General features: G+C 37.2%; 2 protein-coding genes and 1 pseudogene across 2 annotated transcripts; all 3 read left to right on the plus strand.

The window, feature by feature from the left end:
• The first annotated feature begins 4,301 nt into the window (after positions 1-4,301).
• LOC145009308 (hydroxyproline-rich glycoprotein family protein) lies at positions 4,302-7,067 on the plus strand. The gene is made up of 3 exons (XM_078968009.1): positions 4,302-5,110; positions 5,527-6,532; positions 6,623-7,067. The coding sequence occupies exons 1-3, from the start codon at positions 5,051-5,053 to the stop codon at positions 6,799-6,801; spliced, it is 1,245 nt and encodes a 414-aa protein (XP_078824135.1). The 5' UTR covers positions 4,302-5,050; the 3' UTR covers positions 6,802-7,067.
• A 1,374-nt stretch (positions 7,068-8,441) lies between these two features.
• On the plus strand, positions 8,442-9,383 carry LOC145011216 (calcium-binding protein CML39 pseudogene; annotated as a pseudogene).
• A 5,915-nt stretch (positions 9,384-15,298) lies between these two features.
• Positions 15,299-17,579, plus strand: LYK5 (Protein kinase superfamily protein). The gene has a single exon (XM_078968060.1). It carries the CDS (start codon positions 15,469-15,471, stop codon positions 17,449-17,451), a length of 1,983 nt encoding a protein of 660 aa, XP_078824186.1. The 5' UTR covers positions 15,299-15,468; the 3' UTR covers positions 17,452-17,579.
• The last annotated feature ends 16 nt before the right edge of the window (positions 17,580-17,595 follow it).

Consider the following 17,595-nt stretch of genomic DNA (forward strand, 5'->3'; position numbering starts at 1 on the left):
GAGCATGGGACAACTATTGTTTTAAATTCAAGAATAAAGTTGATAGCTGAAACAGTATACAATGAATAATGTGTAATCATATGGTGATAAATAAAAGGTGTTTTATTTATGTTCATAGGTTTTGATACCATATTGGATTCAATTATTATTGTGTTTCACTTTGCATGTTTTGACTTCCCGAATAAACTAGGTTATTCTTCCGGAATGACTAAGTTATTCAAACCATCCACAATCGGTCATATGTTGGAAGTAGATATGAATTAAGACTGTCATGGGTTGGCTTGTAGAGGTCTAAGGTGTTGGACAAAGGGCTACAACACTCATGAGTGCTCATAAGTTCTGAGTATTGGATTCAACCCGCGCTCATTGGAATCACTTCATGGATTTTATCACGAGTGATCATGAGACGATAATATCTTATATTCTTCAAACCTAGAGATATGAGTTGTTACTATGAGTTGATAGTACATTGATTGCACGAAAACGCATTGGTAACTCGATGTTATAAAACGTGTCTTTGTGTATGATTCAACAAGTAGTAGAACAAGCCATATGAGTCGAAGTTTATCCATTCCTTTTACGTTCGGGATAAAAGCGATATCTGTGGGCCCCTCGATGATTTGATGGTGACAAATGGAAGTGCTCGGCCGGGCCAGGACTGATTTGATTTGTTCAATTAGTCAGTCGTCATAAATCGGAAATCGGGAAACAACAAATGGACAGAGAGAATGATTATAATCCATGTCTCAGTCCATATGATATCTAGAATGGAGGAATATATGATCCCTTATCTAATGGACAAGTCATTGACAAAGGTCAGAGTTCATCTACAAGGTCAAAGTTCGACAGAAGCTTTTGAGAGCTACGATTGCCAGTTGGTTCCTGAAGTCATACGCAATAATAGTTTTAGACTTATCCAAGTGGGAGACTGTTGGATTAATGTCTAAGTCCATAACTATAATTGGTAAGACTTGACCCGACCCGGCATGGTCCATTTGGGTTGCATGGCATCATGCACTTGGATAGACTATAATGAGAGAAATAAGACACTTATGGTTATTAATATATTACAAGTTCTAGTATATTAATAATAAGAATAATAAGATTATTTAATTAGTATTGATCAAGAATTAATCTAGGATTAATTAAGTGATCAAAAGAAGACTAATTAAATATATGGGTTGATTGTGCAAATCATCCATACTTATATAGTGGGCTAATGCTCCATGGATTATCTAGTTGGGCCAAAACCCATATGATGCTCCATGGATGCTCCATGGTGTATTTGAACCCATGGATCCAAGGAAATGGAAAGTCATGACAATTAGGGTTTACCCTAATTATATAACTATATAAGCATCTTATTCTTGATCAAAATCGGCCACTAGAGATAGTAAGAAAGGGCTAGCCGATTTCATGAAGTGTAGAATTCTCTCTAAGTTATTCCAAGTGCTTATGGTGTTGTGTGAACCATTTGAGGTGTCACACTTGGGGCACTAGGAACTCAAGCTTCATCAAGACAAGCACTAACAAAAGGTATGTATTCTATCTTGTTATATCCATTGTTTTGTATGCTAGATTAGGATAATACCTTGGATGTTCATATTTGCATGTATAATAGAGAAAACATAGATCCAAGGTATTTAGGGTTGCATGTACACTTAGGAGTGTTAGAATGCTCATAACCCAACAATATGTATATTAGCCTTGTGAATTACATGATAGTATAGATTAGTTAATGATATGATGGCTTGATTAGAATATGTTTAATTATGTTACTCAAAGCTCGAATGTTGCTTGCTTTGTGCTTTTAGGAGTTCTACTTATCTTTTAGTAGCTAGTAAATGAATATGTTAAGTTACATATTGCGAGGACTAAATAATTTCAGAAGGTTAGGTCTAGCTCTATTTCGCAGCTCTTGTCTAAGTCCAATCGTTGTAGGGTAGGATCTCTCATTTGAAGAATTATCTAGTCTTAGTGATATGTAATTGTATTCGCGAGCTAATTAGGGGAGATAACAAGGACTTCTTATGTAGCTGATGACAGAGAGTGGGATGGTGATTACCCTATGGAAAGCCTAGGATGAGATTAGCGCGTGAAGCAGTAGTAGTAAAAGGGACTTGGTGAAGTCAAGACAGTTCTTGAGGAAAGTACGAATAGATGTGGAAGGTAGTATGTGCCCGTACTACTGAAAGCAGAGGATCCTTACTCGAATCAAGGAAGACTGAGATGGATCCAAGAAACATGTAGTGTATGTGATCCCTCGAGATATGATGAGTATTCTGATTTTTGTTATGATGTGTTTACAGTATGGTAGTAGTACGTATTAGACCAGTCGGCAATTCATGCGCTGGTGAGGGATCATGCTCAGGTTCTGGAGCCAGACAGCTAGATGACCAGACGGGGGAGTTCATCTCCTTTGAGATCACATGTAAAGTTCTAGATTAGACTCTTGTGATCTTCGACACGATGAAGGAGGGTATTTTGGATCTTTTAGATGAGAGACTGAGTGCCTTCCGCACCGAGGTGGCGACCATGGTGGAGTCGTACACACTAACATTCAGAGAGTTCAGAGCTTATGGAGCTCCCGATTACCATAGGACTTAGGACCCCATCACGAGCACTAGATGGTTGGCTGATGTTGCCTAAGCATTCCGCACCAACAGATGTCCCGAGGGGGACAAGGTCCGACTTGCATCTTGTCTTCTAAAGGACATAACACGCGACTGGTGGGACGAGGTTGGGCATGCTGTGGGTGACGTTGCCCTTAACACTATGATCTGGAGCGATTTCTCAGCTAGGTTCAGAGCCGAGTTTGCACTTGTGATAGAGGTGCAACAGCTTGCTAGGGAGTTCCAGGATCTCCAACAGACGACTGAGACGGTGACAGAGATCAACGCTATGTTCAGGGAGAGGGTCCTTTTCGTTCCGCAATACGTGGCAGACGAGGAGAGGAAGAAGACCCTATATCATGAGATGTTGCAGAGTGATATCCGCCAATTTGTGAGCCGATCCAGTTGTAAGATGCTGAAAGATATGATTATGTGTGTGTGTGAGAGAGAGAGAGAGTGTGTGTGTGTGTGTGTGTGTGTGTTGGATTTAGAGATAGAGAAGTAGAGGAAACCAGAGGGGGTTCAGCCAGGGAGTGCGAGCAAGAAGCCCAAGGTAGATTTCCGAGGGAAGGGCTAGCAGGGTCGAGGCCGTTATGACAAGTGTGGCAGGACACATGATGGGGTATGCAGGGCAGGTAGTTCGGGCAGTTTTAAGTGCAGCCGAACTGGACATTTGAGCAGAGATTGTACAACTACTACCGCTACCACGACAATATCATACTTGATTTGCTTCTAGTGCAATCAGAAAGGACACAAGCGGTCCCAATGCCCGAGTTTAGCAGCAACAGGGCAGGTGGAAGCACCCACTCATACTACTTTGAGGATTACAGACGACCGTCAGGACCGGGGTGAGACGCTTGTGGTGAAGAGCAGGGTCTTTCAGTTGACAACACATGAGACACGAGCAGCTCTCAACGTGGTGATGGGTATATATATATATATATATATATATATATATATATATATATATATATATATATATATATATATAACAAAATTAAATAAATGGATTTACGATAAACCCATAAAATTGTTGGGTATACAAAACACGACCTATATAGTAAACAAATTGGTGTTTTCCGGACCATAAAAAATCAACCCAAGTCCTTTTATTTTTACGTCCATGTGTATCATCGATCATATAAAAGAATTTCGCTTCTATTTATAGCATCTAGTCCAATAGTTCAAATAAGTATATGTTATTTGGGAGTTGTTGTAATTATTACAGTAGTTATCAAACCAACTATACTAACATTAATTTTTACAAGATAAACCAAATTACATTGATGTCTCTTATTAGTTTCCATCACAAAAGATTATTCGTTATTTTATATATGATGTCTCTTATTAGTTATTTCCATCACAAAAGATTATTCGTTATTTTATATATGATGTCTCTTATTAGTTATTTCCATCACAAAAGATTATTGGTTATTTTATATTTTAATCGATTAAATAACAAGTAATATCTTAAATACTAGATTCATACTCAATTATTTTCCTTTTTGTCTTATTATCATTAGTAATTATCTAATTCTTGTCATAAATATTATTCTAAGAAAAAACACATGCAAATGCAATTGCAATTGCAAAGTCGAATTAATTTACATAATTGACCCTTGACGTAATTACTAGACGTACATATATACACCCTCAGAGCCTCTCTCTTTGATTATTTGGCACGCGCATACACTGTTCCCTGTTGCCTGTTGGTCTGATCTCCTTTTGAGGCCCTCCAAATAAAACCAAAGCCTGTTCTCTTCTCTTCTGTTATCATCTTTCCCTTTCTTTCTCTCTCTTTCTCTCTCTCTCTCACACACACACCTCCTTTCTTTCTTTCTACTTGTATATCAAAGGAAAAAGCACAACAAAGGAAAAATCATAAAGGAAAAATCAAGACAATAAAGCACCAATAACAATTAACAATGGCATCCTCTCTTTTCATCTTTTGATCATCCCCATTTTTGATTTTACTTACTCCATTGATCCACCATTCCCTTTTTCTCAAAACCCTAGGCACCTCATTGGGTTGGGTCCCCAAACCTTCAAAAAAGCACCATCACATCCACATACATCCTTTTTTCTTCTTCTTTCATTTTGATTCCCATTTCCCGTTTCCCAATTTCCCAATTTCCCATTTCTTTTCTGTTTTATATTGGTTTTCTTCACTGTTGTAAATCTTTCATCTCTCTTTACCAAATCTGTAAGCTGTCAGCTTCTGCTACAGAACTCATGACTATATCTAATACCTTGTAACCGGACACCCACACACACACTCATGTACATGGATGTACCTCTACAGATCGAATGTCAAATAGGGTAAAAGCCTTGTAACAACAACTGAACTTATCAGTCTGTAATCAGGTGGATGCACCTCTTTGTTCCTAAGAATTCAGGAGGTTCAACTTCAAAGGAATTCATTCATTGATTCGCTCAGAATGGCATCAGAGCAGACCAGATTTCTACAGCACCAACAACAACAACCAGCGTCTTCCCGGGTAAATTTTCATAAACCCTAGATCTAATTACTTCTTGCGTAATGCGTCGTACCCATTTTCATGCTGTGCAATTTTCCTTGAATTAGCTGGTTTTGGGGAAGAACGCATCAAGTACTTGTTCAGATCTGTAAATAATGTGATCTTTACTCTACACTCTAGTCGCCTGTTGTTTTTAATTTTGGGGGTTCAGTAAACTATGCAATTGATGATCCTTTTCCAGATCTACATTGTGCGAGTGTTAGGTTTCCCTCTTATGTCCAAGATGCTAAATCTGTTACACTCGGTGTCTTCGTTTTCTCTTAAACCTACTTAATTTCAGTCTAACCATGATTACAATTCATGAAATCAAACTCCACACATGCTGATACTCATACTCTTTGTGAAAGAATAACAAATTGTTTGATCTCAATCTGCAGCGAAAGAGATGGGGAGGATGTTTAACTGGTTTATCTTGTTTCGGGTTGCAAAAAGGTGGAAAGCGTGTTGTACCTGCATCTCGTATGCCAGAAACCCATGCAACAGCAAACCAGCAAAACGGACCTCAAGCTGTCGGATTAACCAATCAAAACAACGCAGTACACCCATCACTCTTAGCTCCACCATCTTCTCCGGCTTCCTTCTCAAATTCTGCACTTCAATCTACAGTCCAATCACCGAACTGTTTCCTCTCTGCAAACTCTCCCGGAGGTCCTTCATCCACCATGTTTGCCACCGGACCATATGCCCATGAGACACAACTTGTATCTCCTCCTGTCTTCTCCACCTTCACCACTGAACCATCCACAGCTCCACTCACACCACCACCGGAGCTAGCTCATCTGACCACCCCTTCCTCCCCTGATGTCCCTTACGCTCAATTCCTTTCATCTACTTTGAATCTCAAACGTGGAGATAAAACAAATTACATGACTGCAAATGACCTCCAAGCAACATATTCTCTCTACCCCGGAAGTCCGGCGAGTACTCTCCGGTCACCCATCTCAAGAACATCCGGTGAAGGGCTATCATCGTCTTTTCCAGACAGAGATTTCAGCCCTCAATGGAACCCTTCAACACCTTCTCAAGAGAACAAACCCCAAGATGCGAATTTCTTCTGCCCTGAAACATTCGCACAATTCTATCTGGATCAATCTTCCTTCCCTCATTCCGGTGGTCGGTTGAGTGTTTCCAAGGAATCAGACGCCGGAAACAACAACGGAAACGGTGTTTCCGGAGTTCAAAGCAGACCGAGTAAAGCATGCAAACAAGATATTGAAGAATTAGAAGCTTATAGAGCTTCATTTGGGTTTAGTGCTGATGAAGTTGTGTCAACTGCTCATTATGTAGAGATCTCTGATGTTATGGATGATTCTTTCTCCATGATGCCCTCCGAGGGCAAAACCGTCCCAACCCCAAAATCTTGCAAAATGGAATCCCAGAAAGGTGAGTACACTTTGATATCTACTATGTAACTACTTTATATCAATGCACATGATTCCAGCATTGTAATCTGATTTATGAAATCATGTTTAGATGTTGAGCACAGTTTAACGGATGATGAAGATATATTTTCAAGGATGGGGGGATCAAGAATGAATGGGAAGTATCATCATCAATATCATATGGGAAGGGGGCAATCGAATTCTGATGCAGAAGTTGAGTATAGAAGAGGGAGAAGCTTGAGAGAGAGTAGAGGGAATTCCAAATGGTAGGGAAGAGGAGGAGGGGGGGAATTGAATTGCATAGTTGTGATTCCTGTATGTATTAAACTGCTATCTTCTTGTTCTTCTCCTTGATTCCTGTCCTTGAAAAGCAGTGATGGATGGATGGATTGGATGCTTGGTGTTGTCTATTATGATGTTGTTTTTTTTTTTTTTTTTTTTTTTTACTTTGTTTTTATGGTGTAACTATGTAATCTGGTGGTAAACAAATGAAATGGGAGTGTGACTATTTTCTCAACAATACTATTATTTGCTAATCGCTAGTCTTGTAAATTTGAATTTGCCACATCTTAATTACTTTATAATACTTTTATTAGAACAATTTTTTTTAATAGTATATAACATTACTTAACCCTATCTGTAGTGTATAATTTGATAGCCCATAAGTTTGAATTTTGTTTTGACATTGTTCTCTATAATTGTGTAAACCATGTAAAATGATTATCTAATTTCTTTCCTAATATGTTTGTGATGTTAACAGAAATGACCTTTTTTTTTTTGGCATTTCACTGTCGTCGTGGAGTCCGGAATAAAGCATTTCGGACCAACTAGAAAAAAAATTAATGGGTGTCTTCCTTATCATTTGCACAAAATACTTTTCAAAAAATATATCTACACAAGCAATTTCAAAGTGTTCAATATCATTTGTTTTTCAATCAATTTGACACATTTTAAGTTTTTGTATGTATTTATTTTCTAGTTATGTTTCTTTTAACTTTTGTTAGATCAGTAAAAAATGAAGTGGTTTCTTGAAAACTTTGTTAGTAACATTAACTCACCTGACATACTATCCTATCTCACACGAATATATCCTCTCACACGAATATATCATAATTAATAGGACTGTCTATTGTTAGTGATTTCGTTGCTATCCTTTAACCTTGACAATTAGAAGCACTAATGTGAAGGTGGATGGTTTCCATCATTAAAGGATTATATTTGGATGGTTTCCATCATTAAAGGATTATATTTGTGGTTTTAGACGCATAACTCTTTTGGCAATTGCAACCAAATCTCTTGTCAAGAAATTTGGTTAGTGGGTTTGCTAAGTTGTCTTTGAAATAGACAACTTTGAGTTTTATTTTAAATTTCAAACTTGAAATTTGAAAATACATTGTCGTAATGTTTAGTCTCAAAGCCGAAATCTGAAATTTACCTTTTTGTTAGAAAATTGTACATTTGATTATAGTGTCAACCGATTAAACGACATGACAAATACACATGACCCAAAATGAAACTAAGATAAAATTTAAATCCAAATTCACGATGTTGGGTATTTTTGTGTCAGAGAATCACATCTTGTGTCGTGTTCGTTTATCTAAAAAGGTATCGTATTAGATAAAAACACAATATTGTTATCCGATTTAACATCTAATCATCTTTGATGTAACATGAAATTAGTCCAAAAGGTATTAAAAACAAACAAGTTAAAAGTCCCAATCTCCTAGAAGTATTTCTGTAATCGACTCTATACTTCATAAACGTGAAACATAAAATATAACGTGTTCCAGAATCTGTAATTTACTTTAATATCTTATACAAATACATACGTTTAAACAAAAAAAAAATGAATAAAGAAAAAACTTTAAACAATATTATTTAATAAAAGGATAAGTCTAAACCATTTTTTGTGGAGAACGCGGCAATGGTTTTAGTCGGCACACAATCACCGCCACGCACCGCCCACAGCTTCCACTGAGCCACCTCCTTCCTTCCCTTCCATATTTATCCATAAACAATCTACAGAGTACACACGCACACCTTTCTATTATTGCCTTATATAAGTAACCTTCAGATTCTAATCCCCACTATATTGGACACAAGCATTTCTTCAAACACTCATAATTTGCGAGTAATTTCGATATGAATTCAGGTGATTCAAATTCAGCTACAAGCTCTCCAGTTTCTTCCTTCTCTAGATTCTTCAAGCAATTAGTATCCCCCACCAGGAAATCCCCGAAAGATACATGTGAGGCGCCCTTTTCAGCTCCGCTTCCTGGTGGTTCCGATGACGATATTCACCAGGTGTTTAATTACTTTGACGAGAACGGAGACGGAAAGATATCGGCCGAGGAGCTGAAGAACAGATTGAGGAAGGTAGGAGGAGAGGAGCATGAGTTATCGGACGAGGAGGCGGAGATGATGGTGAGGTTATCGGATGCGGACGGAGACGGGATGTTAGGGTTGGATGATTTTGCGAAGATGATGAAGGAAGGGGAGGAGGGGGAGCTGAGGGAGGCGTTTGTGATGTATTCAGGGAATTCATCAATTAAGGCAGAGTGTGTGATCACTCCCAAGAGCTTGAAGAAGATGTTGACACGGTTAGGGCAGCCGACCACCCTGAACGACTGCAAGACGATGATCGGAAGATTCGATGTTAATGGGGACGGGGTACTGGATTTCAATGAGTTCAGGGCCATGATGAGCTAACCCCTAGCTCAATTTCAGATTCTTTTATTTGTGTAAAAAAACGAGGAATTGTTTCTTTTCCCCTTTTTCCTTCTTCTGTAAAATATTAAATCTGTGTATACTTTGTTAATAAATAGATGAACACGATCTTTAACAGTAAGAAATTGAGATTAATGTTGATGGAACAAAAACAGTTTTTCTACCTGCATACTCTATGACGATCAACTCTCCCACACTATTTAGACTACGTAAAGATCATTTACATATCAATTTAGTTAAAGATAACACTCACACATACAATTAACTGTGGGATCAAACACCGGAGATTGCAGAAATTAATCACAGATCGTCAGTACGTTTGATTGATGATCGATTCCTTGTAGGGGTGAGTTGAGAGACGATGACAAAAAGTAATCAAGAATGGGTGACGATCGATAGAAGCAAGAAGTCAGGGGAAGCGAGAAAAGGTGTTGTTCAAAAAATGTAATGGGGGATCAGAGAAGGACTCACATTAATTAATTGAATCTTCAAAAGATATGACAATCAATCACCTGACGTAAGGGAGATTTGTGAGAAATCTTTCGGAAGGTGGGAAGAAGGTTCGAGGTTGGTCGGTTAAAGATATGGATGAATTGTGGAAGCAAGCTGTTATGGAGACGTCGATTGGGCAATTCAGGTTGTTTGCATGAAAGCCAAGGTTTGTGAGGTATGATCATGCAAGCAAGCCGGTAATACATGCAAGCAAACCAAGGTTTGGGGGATCGAGTTTGTTTGGTATGTAACATAAACCAAAACATATGTCGTAATATTGTTCGTTTTATACGGAAACTTCCCAATATTATCAATTTTGAAATTGTTCTCGTCTCGTCTCGTCTCGACACACTTAACCACAAAGTTCTTGTGGGATGTATTGTTCTCATGGTTTTAAAAGTAAATGAGAATATATCCAGAGCTCTTATAAAAAATGTTTATTTTTCGTTCCCATTGATTAGATGCAAGTACTCCCCCACTTTAGTGGAGAGTTTTAACATTTTGTTTTTATTTAATTAGTAATTTAATTGATTACAGTCGTTAATTTTATCACATAAAATAAATAACAATTATACATGCAAGTAGTATTACAAGGGATAAGTCATTACTTAATGGGACGAGAAAAGTGCTAGTAATACATAAAACTATAAAAATGGTCCTATGATATGTAACTTTTTTGAAGACTAGAAAGAGAAAGAGTTAGCTATGTTTTCTATGGTTTAGTCTAAACGTAAATTTTTATTTTGGTTTCGTGGTCTTTTTGAATTAGTTCCGTTACGAATTTTTTCTTTAGTAAACTGAAATAACTATAATACCCTTGGGATATTTATTTTTTATTTTTCTTCCATTTTTTTTTAAAATCTAATAGTTATTTATTTATTTTAATAATTTAAAAAAGAGAGCCTCTCTCTCTCTCTCAAATTCTCTTTGTACCTTCAAAATTCATCTCCTCAAGAAAACGAAGGTTTTAAATCATATGAAATTAAAACCCATTCCCCTTTGTTTTGTTTCTTGGTTCGATTTCTGAAGAAAAAAAAAATACATTATTGGATAAATCAAGAAGAATAGATTAGAAAGAGAGATAAAAAGAGTGGTGGGGAACATAATCTTCAAAAATAGAAGATGCGATGGAGATGAACCGACGATGAGCTAATGGAATTTCGATTTACAAATCTTGATTTATAAATGCTAAAATCTTGCTTTACCAGAAAAGCCCCACCTTCAAGAACCAAACTTTTGTTCTTCTTCAGAGATCAAACACAAACACCCCACCTTTGAATCTAAGGCTTCACTGGTTTGTCAGATGCCGAAAATGCTATGGATGACAGTCGTTGAATGAATCGACCATTATAGAACATCGTTCAGATGCGGACAGACCGAGAGGGCATGATCCAACTTCAGAACATCCAACTTCAAGCATCGTTGAATGGGATGTGTGGTTGATCAAATAGGGGAAAACATATGTAGTTGTTGATAAATGTGTAGGGATGAACATCCACTCACAAATTAGTTTTTAGAAATTAAAACATACATAAACGCATATACACATACTCAAATCAATTTCCAAAAAGAAACAGAGGAAAACATATATGGTTATTAATAAATGTGTAGGGATGAACATCTACACACAAATTAATTTCTAGAAATTAAAACATACACATATTCAAATCAATTTCCAAAAAGAAAATACAGACTCACAGACACACATACTAAAAAATTTCAGGAATGAAACATATAAACACATGCGTTTTCAGATTTAGTTTCAGGGGATGAACACACACATGATTTCATATTCGATTCTAAATGCCATTGAGTTCTGATTCTTGAACATGTGATTTTAGTGTGTGTTTTTGTAACACCCATAAAATTCACGAAATTTTTTATACTTTTAAAACATTCAAAATCATCATTGTTTACAAACGGTTTCCAAAATAAAAATTCATATCAGAGATATCCCAAAATCGTGAAATAAAACATAAGGAGGTGCTCGATCAAGCCTTCACCTTTTCGCGATCATCTGAAGTACTTGAAATATAACCAAAAACTGTAAGCCTATAGCTTAGTGAGTTCCCCCAAAATACCAATACAACAACAACACACATATAATAACAACATACTATGGGCCCACTCAACCATTGGGTTGGAATGCCCCATGCCCTCAACCATTGGGTTGGAATGCTAACATACTATGGGTCCAGTCAACCTTCAGGTTGGAATACCCCCCTTCCCCGACCCTCAACCATCAGGTTGGAATTCCAAAATACTATGTATCTAATCATCCTCGAGATGGAATACCCTTTGCCCTCAACCATTGGGTTGGAATGCCCCGGCCTGTTGGCTTGTGCACAAAGCAGAAAAGCCTCAACCACCAATCAAATATGTGCACATATAACATATAATCATATAACAATCAACATGCATTTAAAAAGATCTAACAAACCACTATGTATAACAACATGCATAACAGAATATCAATTCTGTTGGGTCGGTATTGGTGCCTTCGACCTGTAGGTACAGTGAGGAAAACCCAAAGAGATACTACACATATGTTATAATGACTAATTTCCTAGGATAACATAGTACCTAGAAGTAATGTTGATCAAATATAGGGATATGCATTGTACATAATCGTCACTTTGGCTAAATATCATATTTTCAAAATAACCATAATTAGGGTATACATATATGCATCGTAAGATTATATATATATATATATATATATATATATATATATATATATATATATATATATATATATATATATATATATATATATATATATATATATAGACACAGAGGGATTGACACCCCCACCTGCGATTGCTAGCTACAATCCCAACAAGATATCTTTCTTATTAATCACTATTCGACGTCTGATGAAGCGTCGTGGCGGGGAAATCACTAGTCAAACAACGTCAATTATGAGGGCTCATCATAATACATTACAAACACCTTAGAGATCAGACTATCCTTAGGGACGCCTTAGAATGATAGATAAAATATGTTAGGATTAATTGGATATCCTACAAAGAAAGTAACTAAAAGATACTAAGATAGGATTGTTAGATATCCTGCAAAAATAGTAAGCTAGGGTTGATAACATACTTTAAGAAAAGTTTTTCTAAAAGAAAAAAAAAATTCTTAAATTAATACACCCAAATAAACTATAAAACCAATGCACTCACCAACATTATGTTGACGTTTTAAAAAATACATGTATTCTTAGGGATATGAGTATGGAGGATAGTTATGTCGAGGAGGAGGTTTTTAAGGAAGTTGCTAGAGTTTAGTTCCGATTGTTTATCATTTCTAGTAATGTTTAGGATATGCTTGACTTTCAAAGAATGTAATCCCAAATAATTTATAGTAAATAAAAGTAATGTTTGTGATATAATTTTGTGTTATATATATATATATATATATATATATATATATATATATATATATATATATATATATATATATATATGTCTCGATCCAATTTCCCCATGTTCGCACTATCCAATGTTTTCGTCGCCGGCCGGGGGTGTGACTTTATATAAGTATAAGTACACAACCATATTGTTTATGTTAAATGTGACTTATTTGGAGCATTCACATGAAGTACTTGAGTTCAATGGAGAACTTGGAACTCGATGGAGCACATGTGATTCATGGAGCATGTGACAAAGAAACAGATCATCTGAGAAGGCAATAAATCATATAACAAAGGATTAGATCAAGTGACAAAGGAACATATCTTCTAAAAGGGGGTTATGGTGCACATAGCAGTAGAATGGAGCACCTTGGTACAAGGATGTGCCATTCATGATCATGATGTGCCATCATGAGCATGTAGCTACTATGTAGACAAGGTGCGCCATTGGGAAGCAACATGCACCACTCTAGGTCAAGGTACGCTATTTGTGATGTTAGGTGCGCCATGTAGAACCAATACGTGCCACATTGAAGGAAGGTGTGCCATTTGTGAAGAAAGAATGCCAATGTGGAAGAAGGTGCAACATCTTAGAGGAAGATGTGCCACCCTTGGAGAAGATGCACCATTACTTGCACAAGATGCGTCATCTTGGTGAAAGTTGTGCCTCATGTGCTCCTTGATGAGCCATGATATCCCTAATGAGATACTTATGTTGTGAAGTCCTCTATGATGCTCAAGATTGTTTAAGGATGCTCAAAAGTTGAACACGCTCAAAGATTATTGTTTGATGTGTTATCATAATGGTTGGTGAGCCATGGTGATCTTGATATGCCACTCTTGCATCGTGATGGTCCACTACGGATCATGATGCTCCATCATGTGTGTTGCCGATACTCATGCAATGTAAATCAATGATAAATGTTCCAGAAACTGCTACATGTTGAATTATGATTGGTTGACACCATTATGGGCCTATATGCCAATGGACTTGACCCATTAGGTTTTATGTTCGATCCCTTCATTATAAATAGGGATGTTTGCTAGTCATTTGAAAGTGTCTTGTAATATATGTTTGAGAGCTCATAAATAAAGAAAACTCTCATCTTACCTGTTGACGTAGGTCACTTTAACCGAACCATATAAATATTATGTCTTGTGTGGTTTTGATTTTGCTTGTTTTCTGCTTTACTTCCTAACAGTTTATGAGAAGTAAAGCAGAAAACAAGCAAAATCAAAACCACACAAGAACATAACGTAATAACATATTATACAAAAACGTATATATTACAAAAACGTAATCCTAAAAAATGTGTAATTTTTTTTGTATATATTTATTTTACGTGAAGTATGTTTTTTATGTATTTAAAAAATACATTTTCATATAATACGTTTTTACGTCGTTAAAATCATAAAATATACTTTTACGTTATCTTAACACCTTTAATTGATTTAAAGTGAATATTTAAGTATTTTTTTACGTTAAGTTTTCATGTTCTTAATGGTTTTACGTAAAAAAAAATACTTGTAATTTTGCTTGAAACCAATTAAAGATGTTAACATAACGTAAAAGTATACTATAAGATTATAACAACATAATAACATATTATACAAAACCGTATTTTTTAAATACGCAAAAAACTTATTTTACGTAAAATAAAACCACAGGAACCATTTTTTTAATTTTATCTAATTACAATTTTAACTTGGCTATTGTTAGGCACACTTTCTACTAACTTTGTCTAAGCCCAATGTTGGCACTTCAAAAGCCTGCAGCCCATCATAACTTAATGCACTCCTTCCTTGTAGTTGTAATAGTTGCAGGATGTCATTTCTGGAAACATATAAAATTTTCTAGCATTTATTATATTTTCTATTATATATCTAATAAATTATATTTATACAACCAAATTATAGGATTCAACATATTAACTTTTGAAAATAAAAAACATAACTTAATTAAAATCAGTATATAAGAATAGCTTAATTTAAAATTAAAAACCCAATGGTTAATTTTGTTTTGAAGGATCATAATGGTTAATTTTGTAACATTTAAGTTTCAATGTTTGAATTATTAATCTGTGGAAAAAAGACGACATGTTGACTTTTAATGGCTTGATTTTTCGACCACTTCCAAGTTCCAATACAAGACCGCCGTCGTCAAATGGGAACCTGAAAACGCGTGGAATCTTCAAGTCTTTGATTATTTCACATTTTAGAAATCGTCAATTTCGTTGTCTCATTTACTCCAATCGTTTTCCCAATTCCCAAAATTCATCATCCAGTCTCAAGTTCAACCCATAATGCTGTTATGGTGGTTGTTGACAGTGTTCTTGATCTGCATCCATGGATTCCGAGCACAACAGACGTATGTAAACAACAGACAACTCGCCTGCGAGCAAAACTTTACGGAGGCCCTCGGCTACACCTGCAACTCCAGTCCGGGCTGTCAATCTTACCTCACTTTCCGGTCACAACCACCCATCTACAACACCCCTTCCTCCATTGCCGCTCTCCTTCGCGCCAACCCTAATGAGATCGCCGCTATCAATAACTTCAATTCCACTTCCGATACCATCCCCGCCAACACACTCGTCATCGTCCCTATCCGTAACTGTTCTTGCTCCGGCGGATTCTACCAGCACAACGCCAGCTATGTACTTCAAAGCACCAACGAGACTTACTTCAGTCTGGCTAATAATACCTACGAGGGTCTCACCACTTGCCAAGCTATGATCTCCCAGAATACCTACAACTACCGGAATCTGCTAGTCGGTGATAATATCACGATTCCTCTCCGATGCGCTTGTCCCACGACCAGCCAGAGGGCTGCCGGATTTAGGTATTTGCTCACTTACCTGATTACATGGGGCGATACTTATACGTCTATGGCGGACACTTTCGGAGTTGCTGATATTCAGAGCATTTTAGACGCAAACGAGCTCTCGCCTACTCATATCGTCTTCCCGTTTACGCCGATTTTAATTCCTCTGACAACACCACCCACCGGAATCAACAACTCTGCAACTCCAGCAACACCGCCTGCTCCACCGGTAATCCCAGTAGCGCCTAGCCCCGGCGGTGGCTCCTCCAGCAAGTTGGTTTTCGTTGGCGTTGGAATCGGTGTTGGTTTGCTTCTAATCGTTTGCCTTTCTGGATTTCTCGTTTGGTTCTTTAGGAGGAGGAAGATTCAAAACCAGCATAGTCTCCCTCCACCCAAACACTTTCCTCCTAAAGTGATGATCCCGTCGGAGAGCAAATCATGGTCCGTTTCATCAGAAGGAATTCGATTCGCGATTGAATCATTAACAGTTTACAAATATGAGGAACTACAAAAGGCTACCGGAGATTTCAGGGAAGAAAACAGAGTGAACGGATCTGTTTACAGAGGGATCTTCAATGGAGATTTTGCAGCAGTGAAGATCATGAAAGGTGATGTCTCCGGTGAGATCAATATCCTAAAACAAATCAATCATTCAAACACAATCAGACTCTCTGGCTTCTGCTTACATCAAGGCAACACATACCTCGTTTATGAATTCGCTGAAAACGGTTCACTCAGTGACTGGCTTCACTCCACGAAAAACACGAAGAACACAAAGAACGGAAACGATTCGGTTTTGGGATGGAAACATAGAGTTCAAATCGCACACGATATAGCAGATGCATTGAATTACCTTCACAACTTCATCACTCCACCATACATTCACAAAAACTTGAAATGCAGCAACGTGTTACTAGACAGCAACATGAGAGCAAAGATTACAAATTTTGGTCTTGCAAGAAGTGTAGATGACAATGAAGATGGAGAACTTCAATTGACAAGACACGTGGTTGGAACATACGGTTACATGCCTCCAGAATACATTGAAAACGGTTTGATCACTCCTAAAATGGACGTGTTTGCTTTGGGAGTTTTGATTTCAGAGCTCTTGTCCGGAAAAGAAGCCACCACTACCACCAGAGCACCTGAGAAGGAAGAAGACAAGGATGCGGTGGTTGTAAAGCAGGCACAGCTGTCGGAGATGATAAAGGAGGTGGTTGGAGGTGAAAATGTGAGGGAAAAACTGGTGGCATTTATGGATGATGATTTGAAGGGTGAGTATCCATTGGAGTTGGCGTATTCCATGGCGGAGGTTGCTAGCAAATGTGTGGCGGCTGATTTAAACGACCGCCCATATGTGGCGGAGGTGTTTGTGGTTCTGTCAAAGATCTTGTCGTCTTCTGAAGATTGGGACCCATCTGATGAACTTGAACACTCGAGATCCCTCAGCCTTGGCAGATAAATAAGATGCTATATAAATCATTGTAATAATTCAAAATGTATTTTTTTATATGATGTAGAGTATGTATTATGTGTTAGAGAATAAAAGATACCATTAATTATATTATAATCTAATGCCTTTTTTTTTAATACTACCAAGCTTAAT

The sequence above is a fragment of the Lactuca saligna genome, chromosome 8, assembly GCF_052625555.1.
Source record: "Lactuca saligna cultivar CGN05327 chromosome 8, ASM5262555v1, whole genome shotgun sequence".
Taxonomy (NCBI): domain Eukaryota; kingdom Viridiplantae; phylum Streptophyta; class Magnoliopsida; order Asterales; family Asteraceae; genus Lactuca; species Lactuca saligna.